The sequence below is a fragment of the Pongo abelii genome, chromosome 21 (genome assembly GCF_028885655.2).
Source record: "Pongo abelii isolate AG06213 chromosome 21, NHGRI_mPonAbe1-v2.0_pri, whole genome shotgun sequence".
Taxonomy (NCBI): domain Eukaryota; kingdom Metazoa; phylum Chordata; class Mammalia; order Primates; family Hominidae; genus Pongo; species Pongo abelii.
In genome coordinates this window covers 39,742,009-39,755,191 of record NC_072006.2, presented here as the reverse complement: position 1 = coordinate 39,755,191, position 13,183 = coordinate 39,742,009, and the positions used below count along the sequence as shown (strand labels likewise).

At 48.1% G+C, this 13,183-nt stretch overlaps 2 protein-coding genes across 20 annotated transcripts in view; one reads left to right on the top strand and one right to left on the bottom strand.

Moving 5' to 3' along the window:
* The window catches only part of LOC100938343 (fer-1-like protein 4), a 53,086-nt gene that overhangs the window by 20,239 nt on the left and 19,664 nt on the right, over positions 1–13,183 (top strand). For 13 of the 19 annotated variants that reach the window (XR_008517139.1, XM_054542214.2, XM_054542211.2 and 10 more), the window contains 10 exons: positions 5,865–6,017; positions 7,023–7,176; positions 7,306–7,430; positions 7,853–7,987; positions 8,103–8,276; positions 8,488–8,820; positions 8,915–9,076; positions 11,610–11,808; positions 11,952–12,010; positions 12,099–12,230. Coding sequence is in view for 18 of the 19 variants with exons in the window: in XM_054542214.2 (XP_054398189.1) it covers positions 5,865–6,017; positions 7,023–7,176; positions 7,306–7,430; positions 7,853–7,987; positions 8,103–8,276; positions 8,488–8,820; positions 8,915–9,076; positions 11,610–11,808; positions 11,952–12,010; positions 12,099–12,230 (1,626 nt within the window). In the remaining variant the exon portion in view is untranslated. The remainder of the gene's footprint in view (positions 1–5,864; positions 6,018–7,022; positions 7,177–7,305; positions 7,431–7,852; positions 7,988–8,102; positions 8,277–8,487; positions 8,821–8,914; positions 9,077–11,609; positions 11,809–11,951; positions 12,011–12,098; positions 12,231–13,183) is intronic. The other 6 variants (XM_054542216.2, XM_054542213.2, XM_054542209.2 and 3 more) reach the window with 5 other exon arrangements.
* On the bottom strand, positions 2,486–2,777 carry LOC100447607 (large ribosomal subunit protein eL37). The gene is given in 2 exon segments (XM_002821241.5): positions 2,486–2,630; positions 2,633–2,777. Coding segments are annotated over 2 exon segments (282 nt in total). The 3' UTR covers positions 2,486–2,493.

Genomic DNA, 13,183 nt, shown 5'->3' with positions numbered 1-13,183 from the left:
GTCTTTCTACATCCAAACTGATAGTGGACCCCTCCACTGATTTGTATTTATTTATTTATTTATTTATTTTTTGAGATGGAGTCTAGCTCTGTCGCCCAGGCTGGAGTGCAGTGGCGCAATCTCAGCTCACTGCAACCTCTGCCTCCTGGGTTCAAGAGATTCTCCTGCCTCAGCTTCCTGAGTAGCTGGGAGTACAGGTGCCTGCCACCATGCCCAGATAATTTTAGTATTTTAGTAAAGACGGGATTTCATTTTGTTGGCCAGGCTTGTCTCGAACTTCTGACCTCGTGATCTGCCTGCCTTGGCCTCCCAAAGTGCTGAGATTGCAAGCAAGAGCCACCACCCCCAGCCTCCACTGATTTAAAAAAAAAAAATTACAGTGTTTTCCTCTGATGTACAATTTACATATAATGAAGTGTACAAATACACACATATTTTTAAGACAGAGTCTCACTCTGTCACTTAGGCTGGAGTGCAGTGGCAAGATCTCAGCTCACTGCAACTTCTGCCTCCAGGCTCAAGTGATTCTTCTGCCTTAGCCTCCTGAGTAGCTGGGAGTATAGGCGTGCGCCACCATGCCTGCTAATTTTTGTATTTTTAGTAGAGATGGGGTTTCGCCATGTTGGCCAGGCTAGTCTTGAACTCCTGGACTCAAGCGATCTGGCCACCTTGGCCTCCCAAAGTGCTGGGATTACAGGCATGAGTCACCATGTCTGGCCAAGTGTACAAATCTTAACACACATTTGCTGAATTTTGGCAAATACATATATCTGTGTAACCCAAATCCCTGTCAAGATCTAGAATATTACTTTCACCCCAGAGTTGTTCCTTTATGTTCCTTCCCAGTCAGTCTCCATTCACCCCCTCTAGAGATAACTACTGATTTTTTCAATGTATTTTGATTTTTTTCATTATAGTTTTGCCTGTACTAGATTTTAATACAATGCAATCATGCCATATGTATAGTTAATTCTTGTTATTGGTGGTTGTCATAGTCCATAAAGTTGCTGCAAACACTGACTTAGCAAATACTGAATCACTGCCCCCAGAGAAATACAGGGTTAGGTTCCTAGTGGGTGATGGTCACATTTTTTTTGTCAACTGATCAGTAAAAAACCTTGTTTTATGTGTGTTTGTTTAAAGATACTTTCTTTAATATACTGTTGGCCATTGCAGTGGTTCACGCCTGTAATCCCAGCACTTTGGGAGGCCAAGGTGGGTGGAATCACCTGAGGTCAGGAGTTTGAGACCAGGCTGGCCAGCACAGCGAAACCCCATCTCTACTAAAAATATAAAAAATTAGCCAGGCATGGTGGTCAGTGCCTGCAGTCCCAGCTACTCTGGAAGCTGAGGCAGGAGAATCGCTTGAACCCAGGAAGTTAGAGGTTGCAGTGAGCTGAGATTGTGCCACTGCATTTTAGCCTGGGTGACAGAATGAGACTCTGTCTCAAAAAACAAAAACAAAAATGCTTACAGTATCAGAGCTCACAAAGGCAGAGTATTGCTTTATTCCAACTCAGGGCCCTTCAAACTTTTTTTTAAAATCTAAGTCTCAGTGTGGTGGCTCACGCCTGTAATCCCAGCACTTTGGGAGGCCGAGGCAGGCAGGTCACTTGAGGTCAGGAATTCAAGACCAGCCTGGCCAACAAGGTGAAACCCCCTCTTTATTAAAAACACAAAAAGCTGGGTGTGGTGGTATGCATCTGTAATCCCAGCTACTCAGGAAGCCGAGGATTCCTGAATTAATTCTCTGAAGCAATTCAGAGAATTGCTTGAACGTGGGAGACGGAGGTTTCAGTGAGCTGAGATTGTGCCGCTGCATTCCTCCAGCCCGAGTGTCAGCAAGATTCCATCTCAAAAAAAAAAAAAAAAATTAAACCCATTTAGAGAAAAAAAAGTGCAGCTCACTGCCAGCACTCATTTAATTTTACATAAACTCACTCTTTGAGGCTGAAGCAAATATGACTGATTTTCAATATGAAAATAAAATATGAAAACCCTACTTGGAGTTATTTCTAAACAGAACTTGTCTCTAATCCTAATGTAACAGAAGTATATATGATGTTACATTAGGATTACAGACAAGAGTATTCTCAAGGCAAACAGGAAATAGGTTAAAAAATTTCTTTTTGTATTTTTAATAAACCAGAACATTTTTTGCATGACTCGTTGAAATTCCTTTTTTTTTTTTTTTTTTTGAGGCAGAGTCTTGCTCTGTCGCCCAGGCTGGAGTGTAGTGGCTCGATCTCGGCTCACTCTAACCTCCGCCTCCCAGGTTCAAGTGATTCTCCTGCCTCAGCCTCCTGAGTAGCTGGGATTACAGGCGAGCACCACCACGCCCGGTTTATTTTTGTATTTTTAGTAGAGACGGGATTTTTACCATGTTGGTCAAGCTATTCTCGAACTCCTGACCTCGTGATCCGCTCACCTCAGGCTCCCAAAGTGCTGGGATTACAGGCATGAGCCACCGCACCCGGTCAATTGTTGAAATTCTTAAGATGAACTGGATGCTGCAACAGGTACCCTCTTGGGTTTAGGTGTTGTTCCTTCACGGAATCCATGCCTAAATCTGCAGTATACAATTTTTAGGTGCCTCATTCGATCAGTCTCAGTGGTATTTTGTCGTTTAGCCAGTTATACTTCCTCTAGTGCTTGGCAGGGTAGCCACATTTGCCACAGGTTGACTTCTGAAGTTGGCAGGCCATAGAGCCACGGTGGCGGCACAAAGTATGTGTCTTATCGCGATGCTTTCCAAACGATGACGTTTCCTTCGTCATCTTGCTTCTGAGGCTTCAACCAAAGAAGGGTTAAAAATTTTTAGTAGAGGCCGGGTGCTGTGGCTCATGCCTGTAATTCCAGCATTTTGGGAGGCTGAGGCAGGAGGATCACCCGAGGTGAGGAGTTTGAGACCAGCCTGGCCAGCATGGTGAAACCCCATCTCTACTAAAAATACAAAAATTAGTTGGGCATAGTGGCACATGCCTGTAGTCCCAGCTACTCAGGAGGCTGAAGCAGGAGAATTGCTTGAACCTAGGAGGCAGAGGTTGTAGTGAGCCAAGATTGCACCATTGCACTCCAGCCTGGGTGACAGAGCGAGACTCAGTTTCAAAAAAAAAAAAAAAAATTGTTTTTTATTATTATGATTTTTTTTAATAAAGATGAGGTCTCACTTTGTCGCCCAGGCTGCTCTTGGACCCCTAAGTTCAAGTGATCCTCCCACCTTGGCCTCCCAAATTGCTGGGGTTACAGGTACGAGCCACCATGCCTGACCTGTTCAAACTTTTTGATTCTTTGCCCATACTCACGTGATTACAAAAGCTCCAGGGATATTGATTTGGGGTTTACAAATTTTAGCTAGTAAGCAAATTTGGAAATACAGAATTCACAAATAATGAGGAAGGACTGTATTCTCTTGTGAGAGGCTTCCTTTACTCAGTGTACTGTTTTGAGATGCGTCCAAGTTGTTGCAGATATCTAGTTTCTTTCTTTTTATTGTTGAGCAATTTCCCATTGTATAAATACATCACAGTTTGTTTATTCATTCTCATATTGATGGACAGCTGTGCTGTTTCATGTTTTTGGCTAGTATGAATAAAGCTGCTATGAATATTCTTGTTTTTTTTCTTTTTTTTTTTTTTTTTGAGATGGAGTTTTGCTCTTGCTGCCTGGGCTGGAATGCAATGGTGTGATCTCAGCTCACTACGACTTTCGCCTCCTGAGTTCAAGTGATTCTCCTGCCTCAGCCTCCCAAGTAGCTGAGATTACAGGCACGTGCCACCTTGCCTGCCTACTCTTCTGTATTTTTAGTAAAGATGGGGTTCACCATGTTGGCCAGGCTGGCCTCAAACTCCTGATCTCAGGTGATCCACCTGCCTCAGCCTCCCAAAATGCTGAGATTACAGGCATGAGCCACTATGCCCAGCCTCAGCCACCACGCCTGGCCTCTCAATGATATTTCAAGTCCTCCTGTGTGCCAGGCTCTATATTAGGCCCTGGGGGTCAGCCCCTGCCATATTCCTTGCCCTTTTGAGGCTAATGTTCTAGGGAGACAGACTATACATCTGTAAATTAATATGAAAAATAATTATGATCTGTAGGAATTGGTAAGAAAGAGGTTACAGAGGCTAAGGGAGTGGAGGAGAACCTGCTTGGGTAAGGTGGTCAGGCAAGTCTTCTCTGCAAAGACAACATTGCAGCTGACACCCAGGGGATGGGGAGAAGCCAGCCAGCCGTGGCAGAGTGAGTAGGAAGGGAGGACTCAAGGCAGGAAGACTGCTTAGGAGCCTGTCACAATTGTCTAGCCAAGAGCGGGTGGTCTTTTGGCTGGGCATGGTGGCTCACACCTGTAATCCCACCACTTTGGGAGGCTGAGGCAGGAGGATTGCTTAAGTCCAGTAGTTTGAGACCAGCCTGGACAACATAGTGAGACCCTATCTCTACAAAAAAATTTAAAAATGAAAACATCGCAAGGCATGGTGGTGTGCGCCTATAGTCCCCAGAGACTCAGGAGGCTGAGGTGGGAGGATCGCTTGGGCCCAGGATGTTGAGCCTGCAGTAAGCTATGATTGTGCCACTGCATTCCAGCCTCGGCAACAGAAAAAAAAAAGCAGACGGTCTTGAAGTGGGGCAGGGAGGAAGGGAGAGAAGGGGGAAACTGCCAGGACTGGGTGATTGGATGTTGGAGGAGAAGAGTGTCACCAGCCCAGGTATTTGGCTGATGTGATGGGCACCACATGTGCACACTGTGCACATTGGGGAAGATAAGACTGGGGAGGAGGGAAAGGTGAAGAGATAAGGTTGGCACCAGCTAGCACGTGCATGAGCCTTGAGGACATCATGCCTAGTGAACTGGGCCAGGCACAAGGACACGCACGGTATGATTCCACTCATATGGAGCGCTTGTTGTAGTCAAATCCAAACACAGAAAGAAGAATGGTGGCTGCCAGGGGCTGGGATGGAGAGCAGGGAATGGAGAGGTATGGTTTAATGGGCAGAGTTTCTGTTCTGCAAGATGAAAAATGTTCTGGGGATGAATGATGGGGATGGTTGCATAATAATGTGAATATATTTCTTTCTTTCTTTTTTTTTTTTTTTTTTTTTTTTTGAGACGGAGTCTTGCTCTGTCGCCCAGTCTGGAGTGCAGTGGTGCGATCTCAGCTCACTGCAAGCTCCGCCTCCCAGGTCATGCCATTCTCCTGCCTCAGCTTCCCGAGTAGCTGGGACTATAGGTGCCCACCACCACGCCTGGCTAATTTTTTGTATTTTTAGTAGAGACGGGGTTTCACCATGTTAGCCAGGATGGTCTCGATCTCCTGACCTTGTGATCTGCCCACCTCGGCCTCCCAGAGTGCTGGGATTACAGGCGTGAGCCACCGTGCCTGGCATTGTGAATATATTTCATGCCCCTGAACTGTACATTTAAAAATGGTTAGGATGATGGTCAATTTTATAAGTATTTTTCCCACAATTAAAAAAAAGAAGCCAAGTGTGGTAGCTCATGCCTGTGATCCCAGCACTTTGGGAGGCCAAGGCAGGAGGATCTCTTAAGACCAGGAGTTCGAGATCAGCCTGGGCAACATGGCCAAACCCCATCTCTACAAAAAATAAAAAATTAGCCAGGCATGGTGACATGTGCCTGTAGTCCTAGCTCCTTGAGAGGCTGAGGTGGGAGGAATGCTTGAGCCTGGGTGGTCAAGCTGCAGCGAGCCATGATCATGTCACTGCACTCATGCCTGGGCGACAGAGTGAGACCCTGTCTCGGGGAGATAGGAGCTGGAGTGGCTATTTGGTCCATTCAGTTCAAGCTGTGAGAGCAGGAGAGGTCGGCTCCAGATCCACCTCTGTGACCAGTTATCTACCTGCAGCCCCAGCCACCCCTCCCCGACGTGCTGGTCTGGATGCTCAGCGGGCAGCGCCGCGTGGCCTGGGCCCGGATCCCTGCCCAGGATGTGCTGTTCTCTGTGGTTGAGGAGGAACGGGGCCGAGACTGTGGGAAGATCCAGAGTCTAATGCTCACGGTGAGGGGAATCAGGGGTGAGGGGCCGGGAGAAGTAGAGTGGAGCTTATAGGGCAAGGGTAGGATAGGCCTTGGGTAGAGGCCTGTGCTTCCCAACTAGGGGCCCTGAACACTTTCCAATTGTCCAAAACACCAGAAGGGATTGTGCCTTTTCCTGGGGCAGCTTTGAAATCAGATAAACCCCAAATCTTCCCTAGCTCTGGGACTGCATGGGCCATTTTGCTGACTAGGCCCTGACAGGTAGGCAGGGTACCAAAAACGATAGAGTGTGACTCACCCCTTACAAGTGTGGCTGGTCTGGCCGAGGGTGGTGGCTCATACCTGTAATCCCAGCACTTTGGGAGGCTGAGGCAGGTGGATCACCTGAGGTCAGGAGTTGGAGACCAGCCTGGCCAACATGGTGAAACCCTGTCTCTACTAAAAATACAAACATTACCTGGGTGTGGTGGTGTATACCTGTAATTCCAGCTACTAGGGAGGCTGAGGCAGGAGAATCTCTTGAATACGGGAGATAGAGGTTGCAGTGAGCAGAGATGATGCCGTTGCACTCCAGACTGGCAACAGAGGGAGACTCCATCCCAAAAAAAAAAGTGTAGCTGGTTTGTGGGCCAAAGATTTCTAAATGAGGTGTCCCTGGAAAAGATACCGAAAAGGGTCCCTAGGAGGGAGAAGCCGTGACCTTTGGGGTTGGGGACAGGGAATGTAAACGTGTGGGGGGTGGAGGGGACAAAGGTGGGAGAGCAGAGCTCCGAGTGTAGTTAGGGGTGTGGGGTACAGGAAGTGGCAGTGTTGGGGTAAGAGGTATAGGGAGTGAGAGTGTGAGGGTCATGGCGTAGGGTGGGGGCAGGGAGAGGGTAAGGCTGGGCGGGTGGGGAGTGGACTGGGAGTTTGGCATGGTGTGGCGATGTGCAGTAGAGGTGTGCCCTGGGGGGAAGCAGGATTGCCGGGTCTAGCTGGGGTCATGAGAAGAGGCATTGGGGCCCTGACATGCCTTCTTCACACACAGGCACCTGGGGCAGCCCCTGGTGAGGTCTGTGCCAAGCTGGAGCTCTTCCTGTGGCTGGGCCTGGGCAAGCAAGCCAAGGCCTGCACCTCTGAGCTGCCCCCGGATTTGCTGCCCGAGCCTTCGGCTGGGCTGCCCTCCAGCCTACACCGGGACGGTAAGTGCAGAGGGTGGGCAGGGCAGGTATAAGGCCCACCTGGCTCTCTGCCCAAGGTGTGGGGCTCAGTCAGGGGACTTCAGTGGTTCCCCTGAGCAAACATGACACCTTGCTTGCCCCTCACCCCAGACTTTAGCTACTTCCAACTCCGGGCTCACTTGTACCAGGCCCGAGGTGTGTTGGCAGCAGATGACAGTGGCCTCTCGGACCCCTTTGCTCGAGTCCTCATCTCTACCCAGTGCCAGACCACACGGGTGAGGGCTGGGATGACACGTGGGTGGAAGGGACCCAGGAGACAAGTTAGGGTGGGTCTGAGCTTTTCCCCAAGGCCCCTCTCCTCCCACTCTGGGTTTGCAGAGCAGGGTATCAGGATGGGGTACTAGATGGCCCTAACTTAGCAGGTGATGTAGAACTGGAGGTTTTAGCAGTGAGGAGTCGTTTTCTGGGGTTGACTTTAGGCCTGGACTCTGAGGGCAGCCAATTGCAATAGGGAGGCAGGGCTGGGAGGGGCTGGCTGCAACACCATCTGAAGATGCTTTCATCTTCCTCACATCTCACTCTTGTGATGAGCATTTACTTAAAGTATTCCTTCAGAGCAGGGGTGCTCACATGGCATGCGTGTTGAGAGCCTTCTCCTGATATCTGCTGCTACCTGCTTCTCTGTATGGCCTCCAAGGTCCTGGAGCAGACGCTGAGCCCTCTGTGGGATGAACTCCTGGTATTTGAGCAGTTGATTGTGGACGGGAGGAGGGAGCACCTGCAGGAGGAGCCTCCATTAGTGATCATCAATGTCTTTGACCACAATAAGTTTGTGAGTGTGGCCTGGGCCCTCCCTGGGTTCCTGGCCAGGAGTTTCCCCCTTGATGCCCACCTTCCCTGGCTCCTGAGCCTCTTCCCCTTTGTCTTCACTGCCCTGCTCCCCTTAGGGCCCCCCTGTGTTCCTGGGCAGGGCACTGGCCGCCCCGAAGGTAAAGCTGATGGAGGACCCATACCAACGCCCGGAGCTGCAGTTCTTCCCCCTGAGGAAGGGACCCCAGGCAGCTGGAGAGCTCATTGCTGCCTTTGAACTCATTGAACTGGACTACAGTGGCCGACTTGAGGTCAGCATGCCCTGGCGTGGCTAGCACAGGCTGTGAGCCCAACTTGTTTGTCCATCAGGCCATCCATCCCCAGGGAATATAAAACATGGGTATGTCCCAGGACCAGCCTCCAGGTCTCTTTTCCCCAGAGAATACAGACTGCAGGTTTGTCCTGAGGTCACCTCATTGGACTGCTTGATCCCAAGGAACATTGCAAGTATTCACGTGCTAGGTTCACCTTGTTGGGCCATCCTGCATGCCTCAGACACCCTGCTCCCTTCCTGCACGAAGCTGCTTCCCGAGACCCCCTCCCTTCCACCAATCCAGCCTTGGTTGGTTCCTGTGCATTTATATTTCACCAATACCTCTCCATATCCCCTCCCCACACCTAGGCTTTTCCTCCTTTGGCCTGATTCCTCTTTGCCCTTTGACTGTTTCCCTCCTACAGCCCTCAGTGCCCAGTGATGTGGAGCCCCAGGATCTGGCACCCCTGGTCGAGCCCCACTCTGGACGCCTGTCCCTTCCACCCAATGTGTGCCCAGTGCTCAGGGAGTTCCGTGTTGAGGTATCACCAGGCACTCAAAGCCCCCTTGTTCCCCAACATCTGGGTGCCCGTTTGTCTGGCGCAGGCCCCTGAATCTCCCACTTTCTGACCCCAGGTGCTGTTCTGGGGTCTTAGGGGCCTTGGTCGTGTGCATCTGTTCGAGGTAGAGCAGCCCCAGGTTGTACTGGAGGTAGCTGGGCAACGTGTGGAGTCTGAGGTCCTGGCCAGCTACCGTGAGAGCCCCAATTTCACTGAGCTTGTCAGGCATCTGACAGTGGTGAGGCCACGGGCTAGGGGACAAGGGGGGCAGAATAATGAAAGAGGGCAGTGGATGGTGACTTTCTAGCTGGTTATCTTAGATGATCCAAGGGTCAGCAAACTCTCTATAATGGGCCAAATAGTAAATATTTTAGGCTTTGAGGGCCATCCAGTCTGTTGCAACTACTCAACTCTGCCATTGTAGCATGAAAACAGCCATAGATATTATGTAAATGAATATTTACAAAAACTGACAGCAGGCCAGACTTTGTCTGTGGGCTGTAGTTTGCTGATCCCTGGATTAATTCATGGACTTGTGGTGCTCTCTATGCGTTACTGTTATTCAGACCTCTTGAACAATCCTTGATTATTTTCTGTCTATCCATTATTGAGAATAGGGTATTGAAATCTCCAACTATTACTAATGAATTGTGTATTTCTCTCTTCAATTCTATAACTTTTTAGCTTTTGTATTTTGAGGCTCTGTTGTTAGGTGCATATATGTTTAATATCTTCTAGATTAATTGATCTGTTTACCATTATAAAATATCTGTTTGTCTCTAGTAATATTTTTTGTATTAAAGTCTATTTTCTCTGGTGGTATAACTATTCCAGCTCTCTGTGGTTACTATTTGCATGATATATTTTTTTCCTACACTTCATCCTTTATGTGTCTTTCTCTGGTGGTATAACTATTCCAGCTCTCTGTGGTTACTATTTGCATGATATATTTTTTTCCTATACTTCATCCTTTATGTGTCTTTGAATCTAAAGAGTATCTCTTAGACAGCATGGAGTCACATCTCTTTTTTTAATCCAATTAACAATCTCTGACTTTTGATTGGTATTTAATATGATCACATTTGATACTATTGATATTATTGGTTGAATTTACATCTGCCATTTTGCTGTTTGTTTTCTATGTCTTGCAGACTTATTGTTTCTCTTTTACTGCTTTCTTTTGTGTTAAATAGATGTTTATTATATTTTGATATTTATTAGTGTACTATTTTAATTTGTTGATTTTTACTTAGTAGTTGCTCTAGGGATTACAATATACACACTACTATTTCACAGTGTACGTCAGATTAATACTAACTTAATTCCAGTAAAATATACAAACTTTTCTGTGGTATAGCTCTATTTTTCCTCTCTTTTATGCTAAAATTGTCATATATGTGTATATCTACAAATACATAAAATAAACCCATCAATACAGTAGTAAAATTGTTTCCCTTAGGATCCATTGATATATATGGAATTCCATATATATATATATATATATATGTATATATATGGCCTTTAACCATAAAATAAAATAAACCATAATATATATTTTAAGACAGAGTCTCACTGTGCTGCCTAGGCTGGAGTGGTGTGATCTCGGCTCACTGCAACCTGTGCCTCCCAGGTTCAAGCTATTCTCCTGCCTCAGCCTCCCAAGTAGCTGGGATTACAGGCACCTGTTACCACACCCAGCTAATTTTTTTGTATTTTTAATAGAGACAGGATTTCATCATCTTGGCCAGGCTGGTCTCAAACTCCTGACCTCAAGTGATCTGCCTGCCTTGGTCTCCCAAAGTGCTGGGATTACAGGTGTCAGCCACCATGCCCAGCCAAAAAATATATATATGTGTGTGTGTGTGTGTGTGTGTGTGTGTGTGTGTATACACATATATATTTTAAGGTCTCTTGCTCTGTCACCAAGGCTGGAGTGCAATGTCACAATCTTGGCTCACTGTAACCTCTGCCCCTGGGCTCAAGTGATCCTCCCACCTCAACCTCCTGAGTAGCTGGGACCACAGGTGTGTACCACTATGCCCGGCTATTTTTTTTGTATTTTTGGTACAGATGGTGTCTTGCCATGTTGCCCAGGCTGGTCTCGAACTCCTGAGTTCAAGCAACCTGCCTGCCTCAGCCTCCCAAAGTGCTGGGGTAACAGGCATGAACCACCATGCCCAGCTTCTGACAGCACTTTGTAGGCTCCAAAGTACTTATGTTTCTATTATGTCATTTGATATTTACAATAGTCTTTTGAATCCAGGATTGTGTCCCTTTTTTTTTTTTTTTTTTTTTTTGAGACGGAGTTTTGCTCTTGTTACCCAGGCTGCAGTACAGTGGCGTGATCTTGGCTCACTGCAACCTCCGCCTTCTGTTTTCAAGCAATTCTCCTGCCTCAGCCTCCCGAGTAGCTGGGATTACAGGTGCCCACCACCACGCCCAGCTAATTTTTGTATTTTTAGTAGAGACGGGGTTTCACCACGTTGGCCAGGCTGGTTTCGAACTCTTGAACTCGTGATCTGCCCACCTTGGCCTCCCCAAGTGCTGGGATTACAGGCATGAGCTACTGCGCCTGGCCTGTGTCCCTTTTTTTTTTTAGCTGGGAAACAGGATGAGAAGGCAATGGTTTACCAGAAATTACACAGTGAGGCTATGGCAGAGCTGGGCTTAGAATGCAGGTTTAGATGTATTTTTTGTCCTACCCATCTCTGTGGCTACCTTTCCCTCTTCCCCAGGTCTTCAAAGACACAGTTCCTCTCTTCCACCCCCAGGACTTGCCGGAGCAGCCTTACTTGCAGCCCCCACTCAGCATCTTGGTGATTGAGCGCCGGGCCTTTGGCCGCACAGTCCTTGTGGGTTCCCACATTGTCCCCCACATGCTGCGATTCACATTTCGGGGTCATGAGGATCCTCCTGAGGAGGAAGGAGAGATGGAGGAGACAGGGGATATGATGCCCAAGGGACCTCAAGGTTAGGAACCTTCTCCTTCAGGGCCACCAGACAGAAGCCCCTCTGATTCCTGGCGGATGTGGCTCCAGAGGGCCCTCTGATGGGGTGTGGAATCTGACTTCTACTTACCCACTCTCCTCATGCTGCCATTTTCCCCCTCCCAGGACAGAAGTCCCTGGATCCCTTGTTGGCTGAAGCGGGTATATCCAGACAGCTCCTGAAGGTGATGGGGTAGAGGAGATAGATGGGGAAGGGGCTGGCAGTACTTAGGATGGTGCTGGGTTAGAGGGACAAAGTCTGCTCTTCCTCAGCCTCCTCTGAAGAAGCTCCCACTAGGAGGCCTCCTGAATCAAGGCCCTGGGCTGGAGGAGGACATCCCAGATCCAGAAGAGCTCGACTGGTGGTCCAAGTACTACGCATCGCTGCAGGAGCTCCAGGGGCAGGTGGGGGCAGAGAAGGGTCCCAGGGAGGGGGCTGGGGTATAAATGGTAAAAAGAATGATATCTTAGCCAGGCATGGCAGCGCGCACCTGTAGTCCCAGCTACTCAGGAGGCTGAGGCAGGAGAATCACTTGAACCCAGAGGCAGAGGCTCCAGTGAGCTGAGATCATGCCATTGCACAACAGCTTGGGTGACAGTGAGACTCCGTCTCAAAAAACAAACAAAAAACAAGAATGATCTCATTGAAGGTGGAGCTCTACAGTTTTTCAGAGCTCTTCATTATAGTCCTCTTCTCTTCACAATTCTAGAAGCTGGGGATTATTAACTCCATTATCTAGAGCTGTGTTGTCCAAAAGACATAATATGAGCCACATATGTAATTTTAACTTTTGTAGTAGCCACATGAAAAAAAGTAGAAGGGGCCGGGCACTGTGACTCACGCCTATAATCCTAGCACTTTGGGAGGCCAAGGCGGGTGGATCACGAGGTCAGATTTGAGACCATCCTGGCTAACACAGTGAAACCCTGTCTCTACTAAAAATACAAAAAAAATTAGCGGGGCGTGGTGGAGGGCGCCTGTAGTCCCAGCTACTCAGGAGGCTGAGGCAGGAGAATGGTGTGAACCCAGGAGGCGGACCTTGCAGTTAGCTGAGATTGCGCCACTGCACTCCAGCCCAGGCGACAGAGCCAGACTCCCTCTCAAAAAAAAAAAAAAAAGTAAAAGGAAACAGGTGAAATTAATTTTAATAATATATTCAAAATATCATTTCAAGGCTGGGCACAGTGGCTCATGCCTGTAATCCCAGCACTTTGGGAGACTGAGGCAGGCAGATCACTTAGGGTCAGGAGTTCGAGACCAGCCTGGCCAACATGGTGAAACCCCGTCTCTACTAAAAATACAAAAATTAGCCGGGCGTGGTGCTGGGCATCTGTTAATCCCAGCTATTCTGGAGGCT